General features: G+C 48.2%; 1 protein-coding gene across 8 annotated transcripts in view; it reads left to right on the top strand.

Annotated features, from left to right (window-relative positions):
• AMACR (alpha-methylacyl-CoA racemase) overlaps positions 1 to 24,978 on the top strand; it is a 151,817-nt gene that overhangs the window by 101,350 nt on the left and 25,489 nt on the right. Inside the window, exons 1-2 of one of the 8 annotated variants that reach the window (XM_073681514.1) lie at positions 19,431 to 19,603; positions 24,495 to 24,743. In XM_073681514.1, coding sequence (XP_073537615.1) covers positions 24,497 to 24,743 — 247 coding nt within the window. In that variant the 5' untranslated portion in view covers positions 19,431 to 19,603; positions 24,495 to 24,496. Of the gene's footprint in view, positions 1 to 19,430; positions 19,627 to 20,243; positions 20,284 to 20,989; positions 21,014 to 24,494; positions 24,744 to 24,978 lie in introns of those variants that run through there. The other 7 variants (XM_073681510.1, XM_073681509.1, XM_073681504.1 and 4 more) reach the window with 7 other exon arrangements.

The following is a 24,978-nucleotide window of genomic DNA, read 5'->3' as shown; positions in this document are numbered from 1 at the left end:
GTCTCGTTTTGTGCGGTGCTGGCAATTTCGAACACTTTGTGCGGTCCAATTTGAATGTTTAAATTAAACCGCATTGTGAATATACGCGATACTGCGGCTAAAATCGCTAATATTCGCTATTTTAGCGGCCGCATTTTGTTTATTCGCAATGCGGTTCAATACTGACCTGTACAAAAATGGCTCTCGGCCACTGTGAGTCTAGTAGAACCAAAGCGAATGTACGCTCGCGATTTGGAACGTTCTGTCACGCTGTCTCAGTATACTGGAGGTAGGGGGCCTAAGCTGACCCTAAGCTGGGGCCCTGACTAATCCCTCAACCTGGAGGTACTGTTAAAGGTACAGAGGTCCAGGCCGCCAGCGTAACCCCTACCTCCTGAGGATCCCTGCACCAAAGTAATCTAGTCCTGAGAAGGACCCCGATCACTACAAAAGGGGACAAGAAATAATATGCCCACACACAGTACTTAGACGAACGAGACAGTACAAGGGAAAAACCAAAACCACCTTGCATACAACAACTACACAACTACAACAGAGGGAACACCAACGGGAAAGGAGATAAATGATAAAGCGAGGAAGGGAAGAAACACTCCAAAAACACTTATCTCAGAAACTCCAAACACCACGATCCGCTCTGTAAGTCTGAATGAAATGCTTTCACCGACACTTCCCAAACAGACCAGCAGGCATTTGAAGGAGTCTCACTACAGAAGTATTGATTGCAGCTGGGCGAGGCTGGACCTCGTCTAGCACAGAGAGAGAGAGAATTAACTCCCTCACTGCCGAAAAACACAAAGCACCAACAAGTCAGCTGCGAGAAGTCAGGCTGTGTACTCGTGACGATCTTCGTGGCGACACACCCGTGACAGTACCCCTCCTTCTACGAGGGGCCTCCGGACCCTCAGGGCCAGGTTTATCCGGGTGAGTCGTGTGGAAGGCCCGAACTAATCGGTCTGCGTTAATATCCGACGCAGGAACCCACATCCTCTCCTCAGGACCATACCCTTTCCAATGAACCAGGTACTGAAGGGACCGGCGATTAAAGCGTGAATCGATGACCCTCGATACCTGGAACTCCAAGTTACCATTGACCACCACTGGAGGGGGAGGTAAAGGTGACGGTACCACCGGCGCCACATACCTCTTAAGCAATGATCTGTGGAACACGTTGTGAATTTTAAACGTAGGGGGGAGGTCAAGACGGAATGCCACCGGATTAATAATAGAACTGATTCTGTACGGCCCGATGAACCTGGGACCCAGTTTCCAGGAGGGAACCTTAAGTTTAATATTCCTGGTAGACAACCATACCCGATCGTTCACACTTAGGTCCGGACCAGACACTCTCCTCCTATCAGCCATACGTTTGTATCGGTTCCCCATAGTATTCAGATTCTTCAGCACCCCTCTCCATACTGAAGCGAGTGATGAGGAAAATCGTTCCTCCTCAGGAACCCCCGAAGAGCCCCCCCTACTGAAAGTACAAAACTGGGGGTGAAAACCATATGCCCCAAAAAACGGGGACTTACCAGTGGACTCGCTCCGCCTATTATTAAGAGCAAACTCTGCCAGAGGTAAGAAAGAAGCCCAGTCCTCCTGGTTCTCTGACACAAAACACCGGAGATATGTCTCCAAGCTCTGGTTCATACGTTCCGTCTGACCATTGGTCTGAGGATGAAAAGCCGATGAGAATGACAAATGCATCCCCCGCCGTGCACAAAACGCCTTCCAGAACTTGGACACAAACTGAGACCCCCGATCAGACACCACCTCGGAGGGTACCCCGTGAAGCCTCACAATCTCCCCAATGAACACCTGCGCAAGAGTTTTAGCATTAGGGAGAGCCAGAAGAGCGATAAAATGTGCCATCTTGCTGAACCTGTCCACTACAACGAGTATGACCGTTTTACCCGAAGACGGAGGGAGGTCCGTAATAAAGTCCATAGACAGATGAGTCCAAGGACGCTCCGGGATCTTCAAAGGTAAGAGGGCCCCAGACGGACGGGTATGTGAGGTCTTAGAGCGCGCACAAACTCCACAAGACGCGACAAAAGTTACCACCTCCTTATGTAAGTTAGGCCACCAAAACCGACGCGAGAGGAGATCCACAGTTGCTTTACTCCCCGGGTGTCCTGCAAAAACTGAGTTATGGTGTGCCTCGATCACCTTTTGTCGCAACTGATCTGGAACAAACAGTCTCCCCGGAGGTCCAACAGGGGCGTCCCCCTGAGCCTCCAATACCTCCTCCTCCAGCTCAGAGCATACTGCCGAAACCACCACCCCCTCCTGAAGGATAGGAATCGGGTCGTCCGTATTCCCGGCCCCAGGGAAACTACGAGATAAGGCATCCGCCTTTACATTTTTTGACCCAGGACGATATGTAACGACAAAATTAAACCTGGTAAAAATACAATGACCACCTAGCTTGTCTGGGATTCAGACGTTTCGCGGACTCCAGATATAGCAGGTTCTTGTGATCGGGGATGACGGTGACCGGATGGACTGCCCCCTCCAAAAAATGGCGCCACTCCTCAAAAGCTAACTTAATGGCCAAGAGTTCCCTATTGCCGACATCGTAATTCCTCTCAGCGGACGACAATTTTTTAGAGAAAAAGGCGCACGGATGCCACTTACCAGGGGACGAACCCTGTGACAATACTGCTCCCACCCCTACCTCGGAAGCGTCTACCTCTACAATGAATGGCTGTGACGCATCAGGTTGAATGAGTATGGGTGCCGAGGCAAAACATTTTTTCAAGGAGGAGAATGCTTGACAAGCCTTGTCAGACCACCTAGAAAAATCCGTCCCCTTTTTAGTCATGTCTGTGAGAGGCTTAACCATGGACGAGAAATTACGAATGAACTTCCGGTAATAATTAGCAAACCCCAGGAAACGTTGTAGTGCCTTAAGATTCTCTGGCCGATCCCACTCAAGAACTGCCCGCACTTTCCCAGGGTCCATACGAAAACCGGATGCTGAAACCAGGAAGCCTAAAAACTGGAGTTCCTGTACGGCGAACACACACTTTTCCCATTTGGCATACAGTTTATTATCCCGCAAGATCTGTAACACCTGCCTAACGTGCTCCTGATGAGACACCAGATCCGGCGAGTAAATTAAGATATCATCCAGATATATGACAACAAACTGTCCCACCAGGCGGCGAAAAATGTCATTAACAAAGTGTTGGAACACCGCCGGGGCATTAGTCAGACCGAATGGCATGACAAGGTTCTCATAATGCCCCTCCGGAGTGTTAAACGCCGTCTTCCACTCATCCCCCTCCTTCATCCTAATCAGATTGTACGCCCCCCTGAGATCCAACTTAGAGAACCATTTGGCGCCCACGATCTGATTAAAGAGATCGGGAATAAGTGGGAGCGGATACGGATCTCGGACCGTAATCCGATTAAGTTCACGGAAATCCAGGCAAGGGCGTAGGCCTCCATCTTTCTTTTTAACAAAGAAGAACCCGGCAGCCACCGGTGAAGATGAAGGTCTAATATGCCCCTTAGCCAGACTTTCTGAAATATAATCCTTCATGGCCTGCCTCTCAGGACCAGAAAGGTTATACAACCTAGCTTTAGGTAACTTGGCCTCAGGGAGCAGTTTTACAGAACAGTGATACTCGCGATGAGGAGGTAGTTCCTGACACCCTTTCTCCGAGAATACATCCTCAAAGTCCGCCAGAAATGGAGGTAAGACCCAAGGAGTAACCGCACCGATGACCGTGTTCATGCAGTTTTTATTACAGAATTTACTCCATTGGCTTATCTCTCTGGTTTGCCAATTAATAACCGGGTTATGCTTAGCTAACCAAGGAAGGCCCAACACTATAGGAGTGGGAAGACCCTCCAACACGTAGCAAGACAACAGTTCTTTATGTATCGCCCCCACTTGAAGTTTTACGTCATGCACAGCTTGCAAAAAACTTCCCTGACCGAGAGGCCTGGCATCGATCGAGAATATGGGGATGGGTTTAGCCAACTCACTCAATCGCATACCTTGAACCCGGGCAAACCGAGCATCAACCAGATTAGCCCCGGCCCCACTATCCAGAAGAACAGATATCCTCTCAGTTCTCGTACCCACCACCACCTCCGCCGGTACGAGAAACTGAGACGAACCTAGGGACGAAATACCTTCTCCCAGATTGCCGTCCACCACACAACCTGGGATCAACAGTTTTCCGACGACTCTTCACTCTGCAAGGGACGGGATGGACACCCCCCAATAAAATGTCCCTTTCTCCCGCAGAAGAAACACCTTCCTGTCTTATGGCGCACCACCGGTCCCCTCCCCCGAAATGATGTCCCTCCTAATTGCATAGGCTCCTCTGGACTGACCAGGGGAACCACCATATGAGGGGACCTTGTAGGAGGTGGAGTCATCACAGGGGGTAGAGTTATCCCGCACCTCTCCCGAAGCCGTCTGTCAACGCGAATAGCAAGGGCCATAGCGGCCTCCAGTGACGCGGGAGAGTCATACTGTGCCAACACATCCTGTAATTTGTCGGATAAACCATGACAAAACTGGCTCCTAAGAGCCGGGTCATTCCACTGGGTGTCCGTGGCCCACCTACGGAACTCCGAACAGAATTCCTCCGCCGGACGATCTCCCTGCTGGATCCTACGTAACTTAGACTCAGCAAGGGAGATCCGATCTGGGTCATCATATACGAGTCCCAGAGCAGCGAAAAACCTATCCACTGACTGGAGAGCCGGGGAGCCCGGGGGAAGAGAGAACGCCCAAGATTGTGGGTCCCCTTGTAGGAGCGAGATGACAATTCCCACCCTTTGTTCTTCACTCCCCGATGACCGAGGCCGCAGCCGAAAGTACAACTTGCATGCCTCCCGGAAAACAAAAAACTTGTCCCGCCCCCCAGTGAACCTGTCAGGGAGAGCTACTTTAGGTTCTGGTCCAGCTTGCTCCTGAGGATGCAAAACCTTGGACCTAACGTCCGCCAGCTCCATGGACAAACTCTGCAACTGCCGAGCTAGACCGGCTACTGGATCCATGGAAGCTGGAGAAAAACTAAGCGGGTCGGTGAAAATGTCACGCTGTCTCAGTATACTGGAGGTAGGGGGCCTAAGCTGACCCTAAGCTGGGGCCCTGACTAATCCCTCAACCTGGAGGTACTGTTAAAGGTACAGAGGTCCAGGCCGCCAGCGTAACCCCTACCTCCTGAGGATCCCTGCACCAAAGTAATCTAGTCCTGAGAAGGACCCCGATCACTACAAAAGGGGACAAGAAATAATATGCCCACACACAGTACTTAGACGAACGAGACAGTACAAGGGAAAAACCAAAACCACCTTGCATACAACAACTACACAACTACAACAGAGGGAACACCAACGGGAAAGGAGATAAATGATAAAGCGAGGAAGGGAAGAAACACTCCAAAAACACTTATCTCAGAAACTCCAAACACCACGATCCGCTCTGTAAGTCTGAATGAAATGCTTTCACCGACACTTCCCAAACAGACCAGCAGGCATTTGAAGGAGTCTCACTACAGAAGTATTGATTGCAGCTGGGCGAGGCTGGACCTCGTCTAGCACAGAGAGAGAGAGAATTAACTCCCTCACTGCCGAAAAACACAAAGCACCAACAAGTCAGCTGCGAGAAGTCAGGCTGTGTACTCGTGACGATCTTCGTGGCGACACACCCGTGACACGTTCGCAATTATGAACGCATGCTGTTTCGTTCGCAATTGCGAGCGTAATATAGCAAAACTGCTATCGAACAATGTTTGAATTCAATTCAATAATGGAATCGAACAATATTATGTTCGCTCATCTCTAATTGCCAGATATGACAATGGTATACATAATTACAGTGTGGACGCAGCCTCTGCTGCATAGATTGGCATTACTTGTGAAGATGTGGGCCCAGCCGAACCCAATTGTGCAGCAGCTGTTGCATGTGCCTGTGCTGTGAGTTTAGTGGCTTTTAATCACATGCAGGACCTCATTAATATGTCAGACCACTGTCTCACCAATGCAGGAAGCTGCCGGCCCATTTACATGAAAGTTCAGAAAAACTACCAAACTGGGCCCTAATGGTGACAGTGTTGGAATTAGTGTATCTGTCAATTCTTAATGTTCCTATCACATCTTCTTCTTGAGACCAGCATAAAAGTACCTCACAGGTTCCCTTTAATGTAGATGAAGAAGGAGCATGTGACCACTGAGCAGCCAGTCACAGCTCACTGACTGGACTGTACTCTGTATCCTAAGCCTTGCCCTCTTGTGATTGTTTTGCTGTGTTCCTGGCAGCCGGCCCTACCCTGGATGGACGTGGACGGATACAGAGTGTAACAAACAGTAGTGCATGCAGATTGAGGTGCGTGTCATCAAATCAAATCCTCCCAATTTTGCAACCATATTGGTGACGGTGAGGAACTTGGGTATTAATTTCCTCACAGACTATTTTTAAAGTACCCACAAATAAATAAAGAGGGAGGTTGATAGCCTGCAGAGAGAAGAGGAGTGCACGTACAGTGGATAAGATGAGTGACAGCCGCAAACGAAGTAGGATTTGGTCGCATTTTGATTACATCGACAACACAAAAACAGAATGTAAAATTTGTAAGATAAAATTGTCATACCAAGCAGGGTCTACCACCAACCTTCACAGACATATTAGAGATGTACATCCAACAGTGCAGATTGAGGAACATGAAAGCACCACTGCAACTACTGGAACTGCTGCTGCAGTGTCTGCAACCACCTCTGAGGCATCAGCTAGACCACGACCTGCAACAACCCAGAGATCTATACTCCAATTTATGCCAGATAAAGTCATGACCCCAGCAAGAAAGAGTGCAGTTGATAGAGAGTTGGCTAAGATGGTTGCAAAAGACTTCCAACCAATGACAATTGTGGAGGACAAGGGATTTAAAAATTTTGCCCATGCTCTCAATCCGACGTATGTTCTTCCAAGCAGGAAAACACTCAGCCAAACACTTATTCCAAAGCTATATGAAAGTGAACGTGCCTCATTACAAGAAAAGGTTCAAATGGCTGCAGCAGTTTGCCTGACAACTGACTGCTGGACATCCAGAGCCACCACGTCCTTCATGTCAGTAACATGTCATTTCATTGACAATTATAAAATGGTCTCTTGTCTTCTGGAGTGTTTTGAGTTTACTGACAAGCACACTTCAGAGAACTTGGCAGATGAACTTCTAATGGTGGCAAAAGAATGGGGAGTTGAAAGCAAAGTCATTTGCTGTGTTACTGATAATGCAGCTAATATAACCAAAGCCATTAAAAACCTAAAATGGAACTGTGGCACCCCAGGGGTCTGGTTTTCCACAGTAATGTAATGTTATGTCTGAGAGCAGGTGGGAGGTCCTTTGGTCAGGGATCCTGTGCATGCCACACCTCCTGCCCAGTCTTGGGAGGGGAAGAACTTCCCCTGTATAAACCCGGGGCTGAGGCAGGGTGAGTCAGACAAGTGGAGTAGAGACAAGAAGCAGCATAGGAAACAGCAGAGTTACAAGGAGTCAGGGGCTGGCAGCTGCAGAGCTCGCCCTGACTAAGAAGACTTCTTTCCGGACCCGGAGTCCGAGGCTGTGGGGACTAACTCCTACCCAGCAGCAGAATCCGTCAGGCAGGGGATTTCAGGTCCTCTGGCCCAGAAGCCCGAAGGCACGGTCACACGCGTGGGACCAGCACCGCCATCGTGGAGCGGAAGCCATTAGAAGGCCCCGAGTCACCGGCCATACGGGTGAGCACCACACGGTACACTCAGGGACGTGGGCTACTTACATCAGCTTCTAGCAAGGTAGCCAGAAGAGTACAGTCAGTTTGGGAGGCCTACAACTACGCCTGGCCAGGGGAGATCCCATCTGCTCAAGGACTGACCAGGCCCCGTTCGCTAGCAAGTACTCCGGGAGGGTCTATCGTTGTTACCAGTAAAGACCCTGAACTACACCGTACCGTCTCTGAGTGGTTCCTGCTACCCCCATCATCCACGTCGGCTGCCCTGAGACCATACCCCTCCCGTTGGGGGTTATACTATCACGCTGCATAATCCTACCATCGGCCTCAGCGGTCTGCCCCGCAGCAGCAGCTCCCTGGCTGCACTCAACGGGTGGCGTAGTCATCAACTATTTACTACTAGTAGACTGCCGTCCAGTTTGACTCCCTGGGCACGGACCGGGTCACCGCCACGAGACTACAACCCTCCACGGATCCGGCTCCGGGTAAGCTCCCGCGTGCGCACCGCAGCGCGACACAGGCCCAGGGGCGCGTCAACTTTGGCGTAGTCGGCAGGATTTCGTGCCCGCAACCACCGGGTACTGCGTGCCTGAAAAGCAAAGACTGTTCAAACTTACCAGTGGTGAAGATTCCCGCTATCCGTGGAGGTTTCCCGCCATCCGGCGCCATCTTCTACCTTCTTCCCGCCATCCGCGAAGTTTTCCCGCCATCCGGCGCCATCTTCGACCTTCTTCCCGCCATCCGTGGAGTTTTCCCGCCATTGGACGCCATCTTGAGGACGCCGCGCGGGAAGAAGAGGGGCGTGGACTCCGAAAGCGCGCGAGAACTGAAGCCCCGCCTCACGTCCGGACGTTGCGTAAGGTCCTGGAAGGAGCCCAGCAGACGCCGACGTCACAGGAGCGCGACGGAAGGTCCTCAACCCTGACGATCCACTGCGGAGCCGCGGCCTACGGAAGAGGATCATCGCAAGGTAGGCCACGGTCCACTAGGGGGGAGGAAGATGTCGGATACGGAGGAGAGCTTCACTGCCTCAACCCCCGCCAGCGCTACCGCTGCTGCAGTTATGCCCTTCACCATGCCCTATATCCCGGGAGCAGCTTGGCTACCCCAGTACTCAGGGGAGTCACATACCCTGCATGACTTTAGAGAAAAGCTGGATAGCCTCTTCCAGGTGTACCCCCTCACAGAAGAGCAAAAAGTGAGCATCCTGGTGGCCCAACTAACAGGGGCAGCCAAAAGGGAAGTAAAATCCTGGCCACCTGGGAGGAAGACTGTCGCAGGGATACTAACCCGGCTGAAGGACACCTTTGATACCCGCACCTCAGCCGAGATTAAGCTTAGATTCTACGGGTGCAAGCAGCGAGCGCATGAGAGTATAAGGGACTATGCACTAAACCTACAAGAGGCCCTGAGGGCCATAAAGCAGACCGACCCTGATGGGGTGGGAAACGAGGACAGGCTGTTGACTGAACAATTTATAGAGGGTTTATATTGCAATGCCCACCGAACCCAGTTGCGGGCAATGGCCTTACAGGATCCCCATCTGGACTTTGCACAGTTCAAGGACAGAGCCATCCGGGTGCTCCGAGAACCGGCACCAGGTGGCGTTGTGACCCACAGACGCCCCACTACCACTTACTACCAGGAGGCGGCGCCCTTGTCAGCAGGGCCTGTGGGAGCTGATGCGCAGGCTTTGGACAATGACCCGGCTCCAGACCTACACCATCAGGTCCAAGAGCTAGCTAAGAGCGTTGCTGCGCTAACCCGAACTGTGCAGTCTTTACAGGTTTCCACCCCAGGGAAGATCCAGCTGGCATCCGGACCGGAGGACATCCCGTGGCGTCGACCAAGGAGGACCCCACCGGCCAGAGGAAGACCCAGTGACCGATACAGTGAGGACGGACGACCCATCTGCCGCCGCTGCAATCAACCCGGACATATGGCAAGGTACTGTTCTTTAAACGGGCACAACCTGGGGTAGAGGGCCAACCCCCAGGAAAAAGATCACCAGGCCCATCGAACTGGCGCGACAGATATGTGGGAGGACGTCCAGTCTTGCCTGTGGTACTGGATGGCATTCCCATGAGTGCCCTACTGGACACCGGGTCACAGGTCACCACCATCCCGTACGTGCTCTTCAAGCAGTACTGGAATGACTCGGATATTACCCGCTACCCCGACGACGACTTGAGTATCATCGCCAGCAATGGTCAGCCCGTGCCACAGATCGGATTTAAAGAGGTGACCATCAAAATTGGTAGAGTCGAACTGGCCGCACAGGGACTGATCATTGTAGATATTGATAAACATGAGAGTCACCCAAAAATAACTCTAGGAACTAATGTAATTGAAAATTGTCTTGCAGAGGTGATTTTCCTTTTACAGCAGGTTGCCAAGAATGCCAGCTCCGGCGAGCAGCGGGTGCTCCAGAAAGAGATCCGGGCACTGATGCAACGGCAACAAGTGGAACTCTCCGGCGGTGAGATTGGTAGCGTAAGAATGTGTGACCCTTTTCCTATTGCCATGCCCCCAAAAAGTGAAATGATGATTTGGTGCCGGGCAGCTATTGGTCTGAGAGGTAGAGATTACCAGGCAATGGTAGAACCAGTTTACTCAGACAGTAGGCCCACCATTTTGACAGCACGGGGGGTCGTCAATGTACGCCATGGGAGGGTGCCCGTTCGCATAATAAATATCGGGGAGAGGGAAGTGTACCTGCCCCGGTATGCCACGCTAGCCAAATTATATATCACTAATCAAAATTCTATACAATCTGTGGAACCCTTGCCTCCATCTCACCCGGAGGAAGGTAACGGCTCTAAGAAAGACATGGAGGACTGGTGTCAGCAACTACATCTGGGTACTGACTCCACTCCCTCACATCAGAAACAAGGAGTCTATCGGGTGGTTCAAGAGTATGAGAGAGTGTTTAGTAAACACCCGTTAGACTTCGGGCGAGTCAAGGGGGTAGAACATCGCATCCCCACGGGAGATCATCCTCCCATAAAAGAGAGGTATCGACCCGTACCCCCTGCACATTACCAACACGCCAAGGGGATGCTTAGAGACATGAAGGAGGCTGGGGTAATCCGGGATAGTTGTAGCCCCTGGGCAGCCCCATTAGTTTTAGTCAAAAAGAAAGACAACACCATGAGGATGTGTGTAGATTACCGGAAAATCAACCGTATCACACACAAGGATGCGTACCCCTTACCAAGGATAGAGGAGTCATTGGCTGCTTTAAGATCTGCTAACTTCTTCTCTACCTTGGATCTCACTAGCGGGTACTGGCAGGTTCCTGTAGCAGAGGCGGACCGGGAGAAGACCGCATTCACCACCCCGATGGGACTTAGCGAGTTCACCTGCATGCCGTTCGGACTCTGCAACGCACCAGGAACCTTCCAACGCCTAATGGAGTGTTGTCTGGGCCACAGAAACTTCGAGACGGTCCTGTTGTACCTGGACGATGTCATCGTATATTCCAAGACGTATGAGGACCACCTGAAACACCTGGCGGAAGTGTTCGAGGCTCTGGCGAGTTACGGCCTAAAGGTGAAACCCTCCAAGTGTCACCTCCTGAAACCAAAGGTGCAGTACCTGGGACACGTAGTGAGCGCTGACGGAGTGGCTCCCGACCCTGATAAAATCACCGCAATTAAGGAATGGCCAAGCCCCTCCAGCGTAAAAGAAGTGCGGCAGTTCCTCGGGTTGGTAGGCTACTACCGAAGGTTTATTCCCGGTTTCACCAAAAAGGCAGCACCTATGCAGGACCTCCTGATAGGCCAGTCCCGGAAGGCCAAGAACCAGAAGCCGCCCTTCAAATGGGAAGAGCTGGAAGAAGAGTCCTTCCGCCAGCTGAAGATGGCCCTCACGGGGGACGAAATCCTGGCGTACCCGGATTATAGCCAGCCCTTTATCCTCTACACCGACGCCAGTAACATCGGGCTAGGAGCCGTACTGTCCCAGATCCAGCAGGGGAAGGAACGAGTAATCGCCTACGCCAGCCGAAAACTGCGACCCACCGAAAGGAACCCCGAGAATTACAGCTCATTTAAGTTAGAGTTCCTGGCCGTAGTATGGGCAATCACTGAGCGCTTTAAGCATTACCTCGCTTCTTCCCGGTTCACCGTGTACACGGATAACAACCCGCTGACACACCTGGACACGGCAAGACTCGGTGCCCTGGAGCAAAGGTGGATGGCCCGTCTGTCCAACTACGAGTTCACAATTAAATACCGGGCAGGACGCTCCAATACCAACGCGGACGCCCTGTCCAGGATGCCCAACCTGCCGGACGGAGGAGAAGATCCGGAGGGACTGGAAGAAGTTGAACTCCCTGCGTTCCACCGTCATGGGACTATTCAGTATTCCCACCGGGTAAGGAGTAAGCAGGCTGCTACGTTGAACCCCTTACCCCACTACAACTGGGCGGAAACGCAAGACAGCGACCCTGCCGTCCGACTGGTGAAGGAGATGCTGACTCGGCCGGAGGCTCGCCTTGAACCAGACGCTCCGGAGGAAGCCAAACAACTATGGGCAGAGAAGAGTCGACTGTTCCTTTACAAAGGGAAGTTGTGCCGCAGAATGGTTAACTCCCGGACGCATGAATTACTCTGGCAAGTAGTGGTGCCACGAAGAGACGCAGCCATGGTGATGGAGGCATACCACGACGGAGCTGGACACTTTGGGTGGAAAAAGCTGGAGTTCCTGCTGCGCGAGCGGTTCCACTGGGTAGGCATGAGGGGAACCATCGAGAAGTGGTGCAGAGATTGTGGCCCGTGCAACCTGAGAAGGAAGGACCGAGCCAGCCAGAAGACTCCCCTGCAGTCCATCGTCACCCGGCAACCGTTGGAACTGGTAGCCTTGGATCATGTAAAACTGACCCCAAGCAGAAGTGGCTACGTCTACGCGTTAACCATCGTGGATCATTACTCCCGGTTCTTGGTTGTCGTCCCCGTCAAGGACTTAACGGCTCAAACAGCAGCTAGAGCCTTCCAGCAGCACTTCTGCCGTCCACACGGGTACCCGGACCAAGTGCTGACGGACCAGGGACCTGCCTTTGAAGCGGAGGTCTTTCAGGAATTCTGCAATCTGTATGGCTGCCGGAAGATAAGGACGACACCCTACCATCCGCAGACTAATGGACTTTGTGAAAAAATGAACCAGGTGGTAATGGATCTTTTAAAAACGTTACCCCTGGAAGAACGCAGTCTGTGGCCTGAGAAGTTGCCCGATCTGGTGGACCTATACAACCACATCCCGGTAGGTTCCACCAACTGTACCCCGGCTTACCTAATGAGGGCAAGACCTGGTAAGTTACCTGTTGACCTGGAAATGGGAGTCCTGACCCCCGAGGACACTTCACCAGAAACAGACTGGGACACAGAGAGGCAGCAGCAGTACCGGAGAGTACAGGAGAGCGTGGAGCGAAGTCTCTGTCAGGCTAGGGAAAGACAAGAGAAAACTTACAACCAGTATGCTCCCGCTGTTCCCCTGGTACCCGGAGAGCAGGTCTTGAAGAGGAAGAGACGGCTCCACAAGTTGGACGACCAGTGGGAGAAGGACCCGTACACCGTACTGCCCTCAAGCCACGAGAACCCGAAGGTCTGTACCATCAGTAAAGACGGAGGGGAAACCACAGCCATTGTATCCCGGGACCACCTGAAGAAGTGTCCCGAACAACTGAGGAACCCTGAAGAGGAACAAGAAGACCATCGACCCGTGGAAGAAAGGGAAGATATGGTTAGTACCGTGCTCGGGGACTTCCCTCAGTCTTGGACTCAAGTCAATGGTGCAGTTGTGGTACCCGTACTCACCTTCCTCCAACCATCATCCCAAGAACCTACGGAGCAACGGGTAGAGCTGGAAGAACAGCCGGTCCAGGAGGCAGAAGACTCCACACAAGCAGAACAGGAGAATCAACCCTCTGCTTATAGTGAGCCTGCCGTACCCCTAGTGAGACAAAGAGCCGGTAGACAGCTGCCCAGTTTACCCTTGACAGCTCCTACACCCTGTAGTTCAGGGCCAGACAGTCAGCTCCGTAGGTCCACTCGGGCCACTAGAGGCCAGTTACCCGCACGCTGGAGAATTTAAAGTGTATAAATTGTTTTATTTATGTTTTTCTGTGTCTTGTTGCTTGTGTATAATTTTGTGTTTCTAGTTATTTTTAGGAATCCTTGGTGGATTTACCGGGAATCCTTGTACATAGTTGGAGCGTAACCCAGGATGGACTAGAGACTGTTAAGGACTCGGGGTAGGACAGACCCCTACCTGGTTACGTCTCCCTGTGTTGGTGAAATGGACACCTTGCTCTCTTCAGAGACTGCACCCGGTTGCGGACACGCCGTAACCATCTTTATATGTTTTCTTATTGTATTATTAATGTTTTTGCCTTGTTATGTTTTTCTAAATGTGTTTAGTCCCGGAGTACTAAATTTCACTAGGGGGGAATGTGGCACCCCAGGGGTCTGGTTTTCCACAGTAATGTAATGTTATGTCTGAGAGCAGGTGGGAGGTCCTTTGGTCAGGGATCCTGTGCATGCCACACCTCCTGCCCAGTCTTGGGAGGGGAAGAACTTCCCCTGTATAAACCCGGGGCTGAGGCAGGGTGAGTCAGACAAGTGGAGTAGAGACAAGAAGCAGCATAGGAAACAGCAGAGTTACAAGGAGTCAGGGGCTGGCAGCTGCAGAGCTCGCCCTGACTAAGAAGACTTCTTTCCGGACCCGGAGTCCGAGGCTGTGGGGACTAACTCCTACCCAGCAGCAGAATCCGTCAGGCAGGGGATTTCAGGTCCTCTGGCCCAGAAGCCCGAAGGCACGGTCACACGCGTGGGACCAGCACCGCCATCGTGGAGCGGAAGCCATTAGAAGGCCCCGAGTCACCGGCCATACGGGTGAGCACCACACGGTACACTCAGGGACGTGGGCTACTTACATCAGCTTCTAGCAAGGTAGCCAGAAGAGTACAGTCAGTTTGGGAGGCCTACAACTACGCCTGGCCAGGGGAGATCCCATCTGCTCAAGGACTGACCAGGCCCCGTTCGCTAGCAAGTACTCCGGGAGGGTCTATCGTTGTTACCAGTAAAGACCCTGAACTACACCGTACCGTCTCTGAGTGGTTCCTGCTACCCCCATCATCCACGTCGGCTGCCCTGAGACCATACCCCTCCCGTTGGGGGTTATACTATCACGCTGCATAATCCTACCATCGGCCTCAGCGGTCTGCCCCGCAGCAGCAGCTCCCTGGCTGCACTCAACGGGTGGCGTAGTCATCAACTATTTACTACTAGTAGACTGCCGTCCAGTTTGACTCCCTGGGCACGGACCGGGTCACCGCCACGAGACTACAACCCTCCACGGATCCGGCTCCGGGTAAGCTCCCGCGTGCGCACCGCAGCGCGACACAGGCCCAGGGGCGCGTCAGAACCATCACCCGTGCCTTGCACACACAATTAACCTAATGGTAAGAGATGCTCTGAAGGAGATAAAACCCACTGTGGACAAAGTAAAATCAATTGTGGAATTTTTCCATAGGAGTACAACAGCCACAATGAAGCTAAAGTCTACTCAACAGCAAATGGGTATGCCTGAACTGAGGCCCCAACAAGAGTGTGTCACAAGATGGAATTCCACATTTCATATGCTTAAACGGCTTCTGGAGTCCAAGGATGCAATCATATCTACCCTGGCCATTATCAACGCACCTGTTGAAAATCTGAGCCGAGAAGAATGGGAAGTCGTGAGAGAGGCATGCACTATTCTGGAGCCCTTTGACCAGGTCACTGTGGAGATCAGTTCAGAAAGGTAGAGTAACAACTACTGTTATATTATTTGTATTGTTGAAAAAAAAAGACACACGTCCATCATTTAATCTTGGGACCCTTTTACACATCACAGTTTAACTTTCAGTCAGGCAAAAATGTGCCAGACTGAAAGATAAATTGTTCTGTATAAATGCATAAAACGATGGCCGACTGAACGACTACTAATCATTCAGTGGGACATTGCTCTGTGTAAAGGCAAGTGGTTCCTGCTGGCTCATTACTCATGAGCCAGAAGTAATGACCTGCAGCGCTCCCTCCCAGCACTCCCCTGGTATCTGGGTCCAGCTGTCGGAGGAGCAGGGCTCAGCGGCTTCTCCTCTGCCATGGCAACCCGACAAGAGCCAGCATGTGGACCCCGATACCAGACAGGACCCAGATACCAGGTGCTGGAAGGTAAATATCTTGTTGCACCCCAGGCCCAAGCTATCCTATGAGGCCATATTGTTTCGGCTCATAGGATAGTACAGATTTACTATAAACGATGTCTGTGCATGGAAACAGTTTAAAAGCAAACGATGGGAGAAATTATTGCACAAACGATTTCTCTGCTCATGGATTAGCCGGGCAGCAGAGTTGAGGATAGATTGAAGGGGTGATTAGAGCGTTGGAAGGGAGACCGCCGAGGAGGGTGTTGCAGTAGTCTAGGCGGGTGATAATGAATTAGTTAGCACATTGTGTGGCAGAGTGATCTATAATCTCACTGCTCTTACAGTAAAGAATCCCCTGATGATGGTGAAACATTTTTTCTCTAGAAGTATAGGATGCCAATGCCACTATTACAGGAGTAGAAGGCAAAAGATCAGTAGGAAAATCTCTGTACTGTCTATTTATATATCTGTAGATTAGATTGCCCCAAGCCATCTTTTTTCCAGACTGAATGACCCCAAGTTTCATAACCTGTTTTGTCAATGCAATACTGCAAATTATCATCATATAACTGTATGGTAGAGGTCAATGGCAGTAATACTACATAAGAAATAAAGTTCACATTACAAATTTCTGAGTAACTGTTTTATCCATTTGCAGCTATGTTACTGCCTCTAAAATGCTGCTGCTGTGCAGGGGTTTGCAGCCAACCAGAGAGATGGAGCAATAAATACAGAGAAAGTAAAAGAGTTGGTAGCTGCCCTGTGTGCCTCTATGGAAAGAAAGTTCCAAAGGATGGAATATAACACTATACTGTCAGAAACTACACTACTTGACCCGAGGTTCAAAAAGCTGGCCTTTAGTGATAATAGAGCTGTTGATGAGGCACTGCAAAGAATAACAGCAGCAGCAGCAGCGAGATGCAGCCTCAGCAGCCAGCCACCTCCATCAGATGAAGATGAAGTGGGAGCAGGGGCTCCACAAGTACAACAACCACAAATGTCTGCTGTTTGGAGGGTCTTTGACGAAAGGGCAAGAGGAGATGCTGCAAGAAGAAACCCCTCAGCAGATGCAATGCTAGAAGTAAGATCATATCTTGAGGAACCCTTGATCCAAAGAGCAGCAGACCCATTGACGTGGTGGGAGAGCAAGGCTTCAATATACCCACGGCTTGTCAAGGTGATGACCAGAAGACTGTGCATCGTAGCGACATCAGTCCCTTCAGAGAGGATTTTCTCCAAAGCAGGGCAAATAATAACAGAGAGAAGAAATCGGATCAGCCCATCCAAGCTCCAGCACTTGGTCTTTCTTAATGCCAATCTGCCCTAATGACAATCTTAAGATGTTGCACTTTTAAAAATGGTTTTCTGCTGCTGTTTTGAGCATTTGTTATATTTTTGCACATTTTATATTTGTTAATGTTTTCATACTAAACAGAATACACAAAATGTTATTTTGGAAATTATCAGGTTTAAAGGGGTAGGCTCAATTCTTACCTTTCCCGGCTCCAGCGCTGCATTTTCTCTTATGCCCCTGCCTCAGGGGGCGGGGCCGGAGATGACATGACATGCGCACAGAACTCCATGATTGGCCTCCGGGGACCGATCGCACAGCTCCGTGCTGTCACCGCCCGACCCACAACGGGTGCTGCATGGTCCATGTGGTCAGTCAGCGAGCGCTGGCCGACAACATGGTCGCATCCTGTGTGTCTTTTGCTGAATAGGGCTCCGGCACAGGACAACTTCCATGGAAACCCATGTAAACAGTTACATAGGTTTTTATGGAATACCAGCAGGATTGAAGCAGAATTTTTAAAATAAGTATATGGAGAATATACCTATTTTAAAAAGTTCTCTTCAATTAATGGCACTAATGCCCATGTGATCCAACCCCTTTAATGACATTATATTAGTGATGGCAAAAGACATTGGTCCTTGATGGGACACCAAAAAAACAGTCTTGTCCAAAACAGATAATAACAGAAGAAATAAAGTGAATCAGTGAATCCAAGCTATGGCACTTAGTTTATCTATCCAATGGGCCCTAAAGACAATTCTAGGCGGCCTTCACACTTTGTGGATTTGCAGCGGAGTTTCCATGCAGATCATCAGCGTGGAAATTCCATGGCATTTACAGAAGCCAACAGTGGCAATGGTTTTTATCCAAAACACATTCTCACTTCGTGGAAAAATTCAGAATCTGACGTGAGGTGTGAAATTGGCTTCAGCAGCAGCATGTGAATATGTGCAGAATATCCGATATGCGAAATTCATTGCAGTCAATGGACGGGTGAATTCCGCAGCAAATTCCTTATCTAAATCCGCCTGGATGCAGATGCCACATTTGACACTGCAGTTTTGCTGCAGACTGTTTGCAGCAGACAGCCCACAGCGAACTCGCCAAGTGTGAAGGTAGCTTTAAAATGTGCCACTGATAATTAGTATCTTGTTGGTATTTTGCATGTTCATTTTGTGTTTGTTAAAGTTTTTACAGCAAATAATATAAAATCTGGTTATTCTGGAAACTATTCTGTTTTATGTCATAAATTGGCACATGTGTAGATTTTTACTAAAAGGTATACAATCATGGGTTAAAACATACCAGAATTTGGCTTCAAATTTAAAGCCAAAGGTAATAGGAAATGAAGAGCCGTTTTCGGAGCCAAAAGAGCCGGCTCACCAAAAAATCGCATTTTACCCATCACTAACCGGTACAGCACGGAGAAGCAACAGGTACCTAAGGCCCGAGTTGCAAGCCATACAGGCGAAGTACACGGCAAGCTCAGGGACGTGGGCTATTACACCACGAAAAGGGGGATAGTCAGCAAGGGCAGAGAGAGTACGGTAGGCCTACCCACTCACCCTGACCAGTGGGGCTCGCCCGAATGCTCTCAGACACCCAGGCCCATTCCTACCCTGTACTCCTGTTGGGTCAGTAGTAATACCTACAATAAAGACCCCGGACTGTTTGAAGCGGACTCTGAACCCTTATTATTGTGGCCTGCACCATCACCCCCAGCATCCACCTACACTTCCCTGAGGCTACACTCTTCCCGTGGGGAGTTATTCTATCCCTGTGCTGCACCCCAACACCAGCCTCAGCGGTCTGCCCTGCAGCGGCGGTTATCTCTGACCGCAATCCTGGGGTGGCGTAGTCGGACATTCATAACTCTACAAATAGACTGTCACAGCATTTGGTCTGACCACCCTGAGCCACGGGATCGGGTTGCCACTACTACCCCCATCATCGCACAGAAGCCTGGTTCCGAGTGCCCCACAGACCAGGGGGCGAGTCACATACTGATAGGGAATGTAGATTGTGAGCCCCGATGGAGACCGTGATGATATTGTCTGTAAAGCGCTGTGGAGTTTATGGCGCTAAATAAGTGAATCAAATAAATAGAGTATATGGCAGGCTGTACATAATTTATACTACACTGTTCCGAATCTAGTCCACCTACTAGGTGTTACTACTACCCCCACCCTCCTGATATCTGATCTGCAGATAGTGTTCTCTAATAACTGAGCTATCCTGACACACTGGAGACAGCAGAGATCAGTGTCAGCCAAGGCAGAGACTAGAGAGCTGAGAGCAGAGAGCACTGACAGCTTCCTGGGGGAGGAAACTGCAGCAGGAAGTGTCTGAGGAGAGAGGAGCTGAGCACAGATCAGGTACTGCTGCAGGTACTGGTGTGTATATAGTGCAGGTACTGCTGTGTGTATATAGTGCAGGTACTGCTGTGTGTATATAGTGCAGGTACTGCTGTGTGTATATAGTGCAGGTACTGCTGTGTGTATATAGTGCAGGTACTGCTGCAGGTACTGGTGTGTATATAGTGCAGGTACTGCTGTGTGTATATAGTGCAGGTACTGCTGTGTGTATATAGTGCAGGTACTGCTGTGTGTATATAGTGCAGGTACTGCTGTGTGTATATAGTGCAGGTACTGCTGTGTGTATATAGTGCAGGTACTGCTGTGTGTATATAGTGCAGGTACTGCTGTGTGTATATAGTGCAGGTACTGCTGTGTGTATATAGTGCAGGTACTGCTGTGTGTATATAGTGCAGGTACTGCTGTGTGTATATAGTGCAGGTACTGCTGTGTGTATATAGTGCAGGTACTGCTGTGTGTATATAGTGCAGGTACTGCTGTGTGTATATAGTGCAGGTACTGCTGCAGGTACTGGTGTGTATATAGTGCAGGTACTGCTGTGTGTATATAGTGCAGGTACTGCTGTGTGTATATAGTGCAGGTACTGCTGTGTGTATATAGTGCAGGTACTGCTGTGTGTGTATATAGTGCAGGTACTGCTGTGTGTATATAGTGCAGGTACTGCTGCAGGTACTGGTGTGTATATAGTGCAGGTACTGCTGTGTGTATATATAGTGCAGGTACTGCTGTGTGTATATAGTGCAGGTACTGCTGTGTGTATATATAGTGCAGGTACTGCTGTGTGTATATATAGTGCAGGTACTGCTGTGTGTATATATAGTGCAGGTACTGCTGTGTGTATATATAGTGCAGGTACTGCTGTGTGTATATATAGTGCAGGTACTGCTGTGTGTATATATAGTGCAGGTACTGCTGTGTGTATATATAGTGCAGGTACTGCTGTGTGTATATATAGTGCAGGTACTGCTGTGTGTATATATAGTGCAGGTACTGCTGTGTGTATGTATATATATATATTTATTAGTGCAGGTACTGCTGTGTGTGTATATATATATATATATATATATATATATATATATATATATATATATATATATATATATAGTGCAGGTACTGCTGTGTGTATATATAGTGCAAGTACTGCTGTGTGTATATATAGTGCAGGTACTGCTGTGTGTATATAGTGCAGGTACTGCTGTGTATATATAGTGCAGGTACTGGTGTGTATATAGTGCAGGTACTGCTGTGTGTACATGTGTGTATATATAGTGCAGGTACTGCTGTGTATATATAGTGCAGGTACTGCTGTGTATATATAGTGCAGGTACTGCTGTGTATATATAGTGCAGGTACTGCTGTGTATATATAGTGCAGGTACTGCTGTGTATATATAGTGCAGGTACTGGTGTGTATATAGTGCAGGTACTGCTGTGTGTACATGTGTATATATAGTGCACCATATCCATGTATATATCATACATGGATATAATGTATACGCCGTGCCCTGGTATATATCATACATGGATATAATGTATACGCCGTGCCCTGGTATATATCATACATGGATATAATGTATACGCCGTGCCCTGGTATATATCATGCATGGATATAGTGTATACGCCGTGCCCTGGTATATATCATGCATGGATATAATGTATACGCCGTGCCCTGGTATATATCATACATGGATATAATGTATACGCCGTGCCCTGGTATATATCATACATGGATATAATGTATACGCCGTGCCCTGGTATATATCATACATGGATATAATGTATACGCCGTGCCCTGGTATATATCATACATGGATATAATGTATACGCCGTGCCCTGGTATATATCATACATGGATATAATGTATACGCCGTGCCCTGGTATATATCATACATGGATATAATGTATACGCCGTGCCCTGGTATATATCATACATGGATATAATGTATACGCCGTGCCCTGGTATATATCATACATGGATATAATGTATACGCCGTGCCCTGGTATATATCATACATCGATATAGTGTATACGCCGTGCCCTGGTATATATCATACATGGATATAGTGTATACGCCGTGCCCTGGTATATATCATACATGGATATAGTGTATACGCAGTGCCCTGGTATATATCATACATGGATATAGTGTATACGCCGTGCCCTGGTATATATCATACATGGATATAATGTATACGCTGTGCCCTGGTATATATCATACATGGATATAATGTATACGCTGTGCCCAGGTATATATCATACATGGATATAGTGTATGCGCTGTGCCCAGGTATATATCATACATGGATATAATGTATACGCTGTGCCCTGGTATATATCATACATGGATATAGTGTATACGCCGTGCCCTGGTATATATCATACATGGATATAGTGTATACGCCGTGCCCTGGTATATATCATACATGGATATAATGTATACGCCGTGCCCTGGTATATATCATACATGGATATAATGTATACGCTGTGCCCTGGTATATATCATACATGGATATAGTGTATACGCTGTGCCCTGGTATATATCATACATGGATATAGTGTATACGCCGTGCCCTGGTATATATCATACATGGATATAATGTATACGCTGTGCCCAGGTATATATCATACATGGATATAGTGTATGCGCTGTGCCCAGGTATATATCATACATGGATATAGTGTATACGCCGTGCCCTGGTATATATCATACATGGATATAATGTATACGCCGTGCCCTGGTATATATCATACATGGATATAGTGTATGCGCCGTGCCCTGGTATATATCATACATGGATATAATGTATACGCCGTGCCCTGGTATATATCATACATGGATATAGTGTATGCGCCGTGCCCTGGTATATATCATACATGGATATAATGTATACGCCGTGCCCTGGTATATATCATACATGGATATAGTGTATGCGCCGTGCCCTGGTATATATCATACATGGATATAATGTATACGCTGTGCCCTGGTATATATCATACATGGATATAATGTATACGCTGTGCCCTGGTATATATCATACATGGATATAGTGTATACGCCGTGCCCTGGTATATATCATACATGGATATAGTGTATACGCCGTGCCCTGGTATATATCATACATGGATATAGTGTATACGCCGTGCCCTGGTATATATCATACATGGATATAATGTATACGCCGTGCCCTGGTATATATCATACATGGATATAATGTATACGCTGTGCCCTGGTATATATCATACATGGATATAGTGTATACGCCGTGCCCTGGTATATATCATACATGGATATAGTGTATGCGCCGTGCCCAGGTATATATCATACATGGATATAATGTATACGCTGTGCCCAGGTATATATCATACATCACATCACGGCTTTTTAAGAATAAATTCACACTTACCTTTTTTTTTCAATGCTTTTGGCCAGAAAACTGCAGGGAAATTACCCACATTTTGGTGCGTTTTCGTTGTTTGTTGATTTTCGCCCATTTTGATCTCAGTGGAGAAAAATTGCAGTAAAACATTGAAAGAATTGACATGTTACCTTTTAAAAAAACAACAAACAAACAAACAAAAAACAACTGCCCTGTGTAAATGAGATTTTACAACTCACATTCTTTTTGCTATTACTGTAAAATGCAGTACAAATGCTGCACAAAAACTGCAGGGTGGGAAAAAAAAAATAACGCATCGTAAATGCTATTTGTGAACAAGCCCTAACATCACCAGATTCCTTTAGTTCTCATCTTTTTCTTATTTTTACTGATGTGGGAGAGTTTGAGTTTATTATGTAAGTTTTACATTTTTTGTTGCACAGTGGTCCAGGCAGTCGGCAAGTGATCACGCGTCCTATCTGGGTGATAAATTTGCAATATTGTAACTTTTGGATGTTTATAATTTATCAATCATTGACAGAATGTCCTTGTCTCCTAAGATCCTGAGCAAAGTTCTTAATTTATTGCTCTACTGTAGAAAAGTAAGAAAATGATAGACAAATGTCTTTTTATATGCTCTATAAGGACATCTCCGGGGCCCTGGAGCTTAAGGGGCCCAAAAAAATTACTTTCACACTTTGGTCATACCTTGAGTTGCTCAGGTATTGTTCAATTTCACACCTTGGTCAGCCAATGTTTACTTTACACATATCACTAATTTAAACTATACTAATCCTAACTGCCATCTCAGATGGGAACACTAAGACATGGTTTCAAACTTGGGAAAAATCACAAAAATAAATGGGTTTCACATACTGCTGTACCTGTTTTTTTTTCACTAAAAACGTAGCAAAACATGATACTTGCATTTTTGCTGCATTTTTGCACTTACTCATTGCTTTTTTGGGTGAAAAAATGCTGCAAAAACATGAAAAAAAACGCTGAAAGAAGTGACATGCGGCAGTTTGCAAAAACGCAGCAGTTTTCCAAATCAGCCAGGGAAAAAAACAATGTGTGTGCATGAGATTTCTGAAATCTCATAGCTTTTGCTGGGTACTGTGAAAAAAAAACAAAAAAAAACCTGCTTTAAATTTGCATAAATTTACATTAAAAAAATGCAGCACAAATGCAACTTGTGAAAATAGCCTTATAGTGGGGTAGGTTAATAAGAAGTAGGGGGCAGTTGAAAGGGAGAGAGACTGCGGGATCAGACTGCACTGGGTTTGTAGTCTGTTGCCCTGTTACACACATAGATGTGCATAAGAACTGTATACTCAAAACGGTAGAAGATCTTGGACGTGGATTTTTCACTCCTCACCCACTTTTGTGGTTAATTTGTGAGAAGCTCACTAATATGTGTTAATCGAGTGGTGGATTTGATGTGTAATCGATCTCTCCAGGAGATCACTGACGGCAGGCACCATATAGGACACTCAGTGCTAATTGTTTTGTCCCTTACATTGGCAGCAATGGCCTTGGCTGGAGTCCGAGTGCTGGAACTGGCCGGACTGGCCCCTGTTCCATTATGTGGAATGATACTCGCCGACTTCGGGGCCAAAGTTATCCGGGTGGATAAATACAACACTACGTTTTCAAGTGACACTATGGCGCGGGGTAAAAGATCTATAGCTTTAAATCTGAAGACCCCCGAAGGGATCGGCATCCTGAAGACGTTGTGTAAGCAGTCCGACGTCCTTATTGAGCCTTTCCGACATGGTAAGTTATGGCGATGATACTGTGTCCTTTTTGCCTTTAGAGACTACTCTTCTGTTAGCTCTCTATACTGTGTTGCAAATAATATTTTCTCAGATTTTCCCAAATTACCTATATGAATTGCAGTCATTGTAATTTTCCAGTCAAATAACTATTAGAGTACAATTGAACGGTTTTTGTACAAACTGCCTATGATAACAGTATATTTAAAAAAATAAAACACTCAAACTGCACTCAA

This window comes from Phyllobates terribilis, unplaced genomic scaffold (assembly GCF_046119375.1).
Source record: "Phyllobates terribilis strain yellow unplaced genomic scaffold, ASM4611937v1 Scaffold_1__5_contigs__length_1240528914, whole genome shotgun sequence".
NCBI classification, from domain to species: domain Eukaryota; kingdom Metazoa; phylum Chordata; class Amphibia; order Anura; family Dendrobatidae; genus Phyllobates; species Phyllobates terribilis.
The sequence above is the reverse complement of the archived record's forward strand: the minus strand, read 5'-3'. Positions and strand labels throughout refer to the sequence as shown.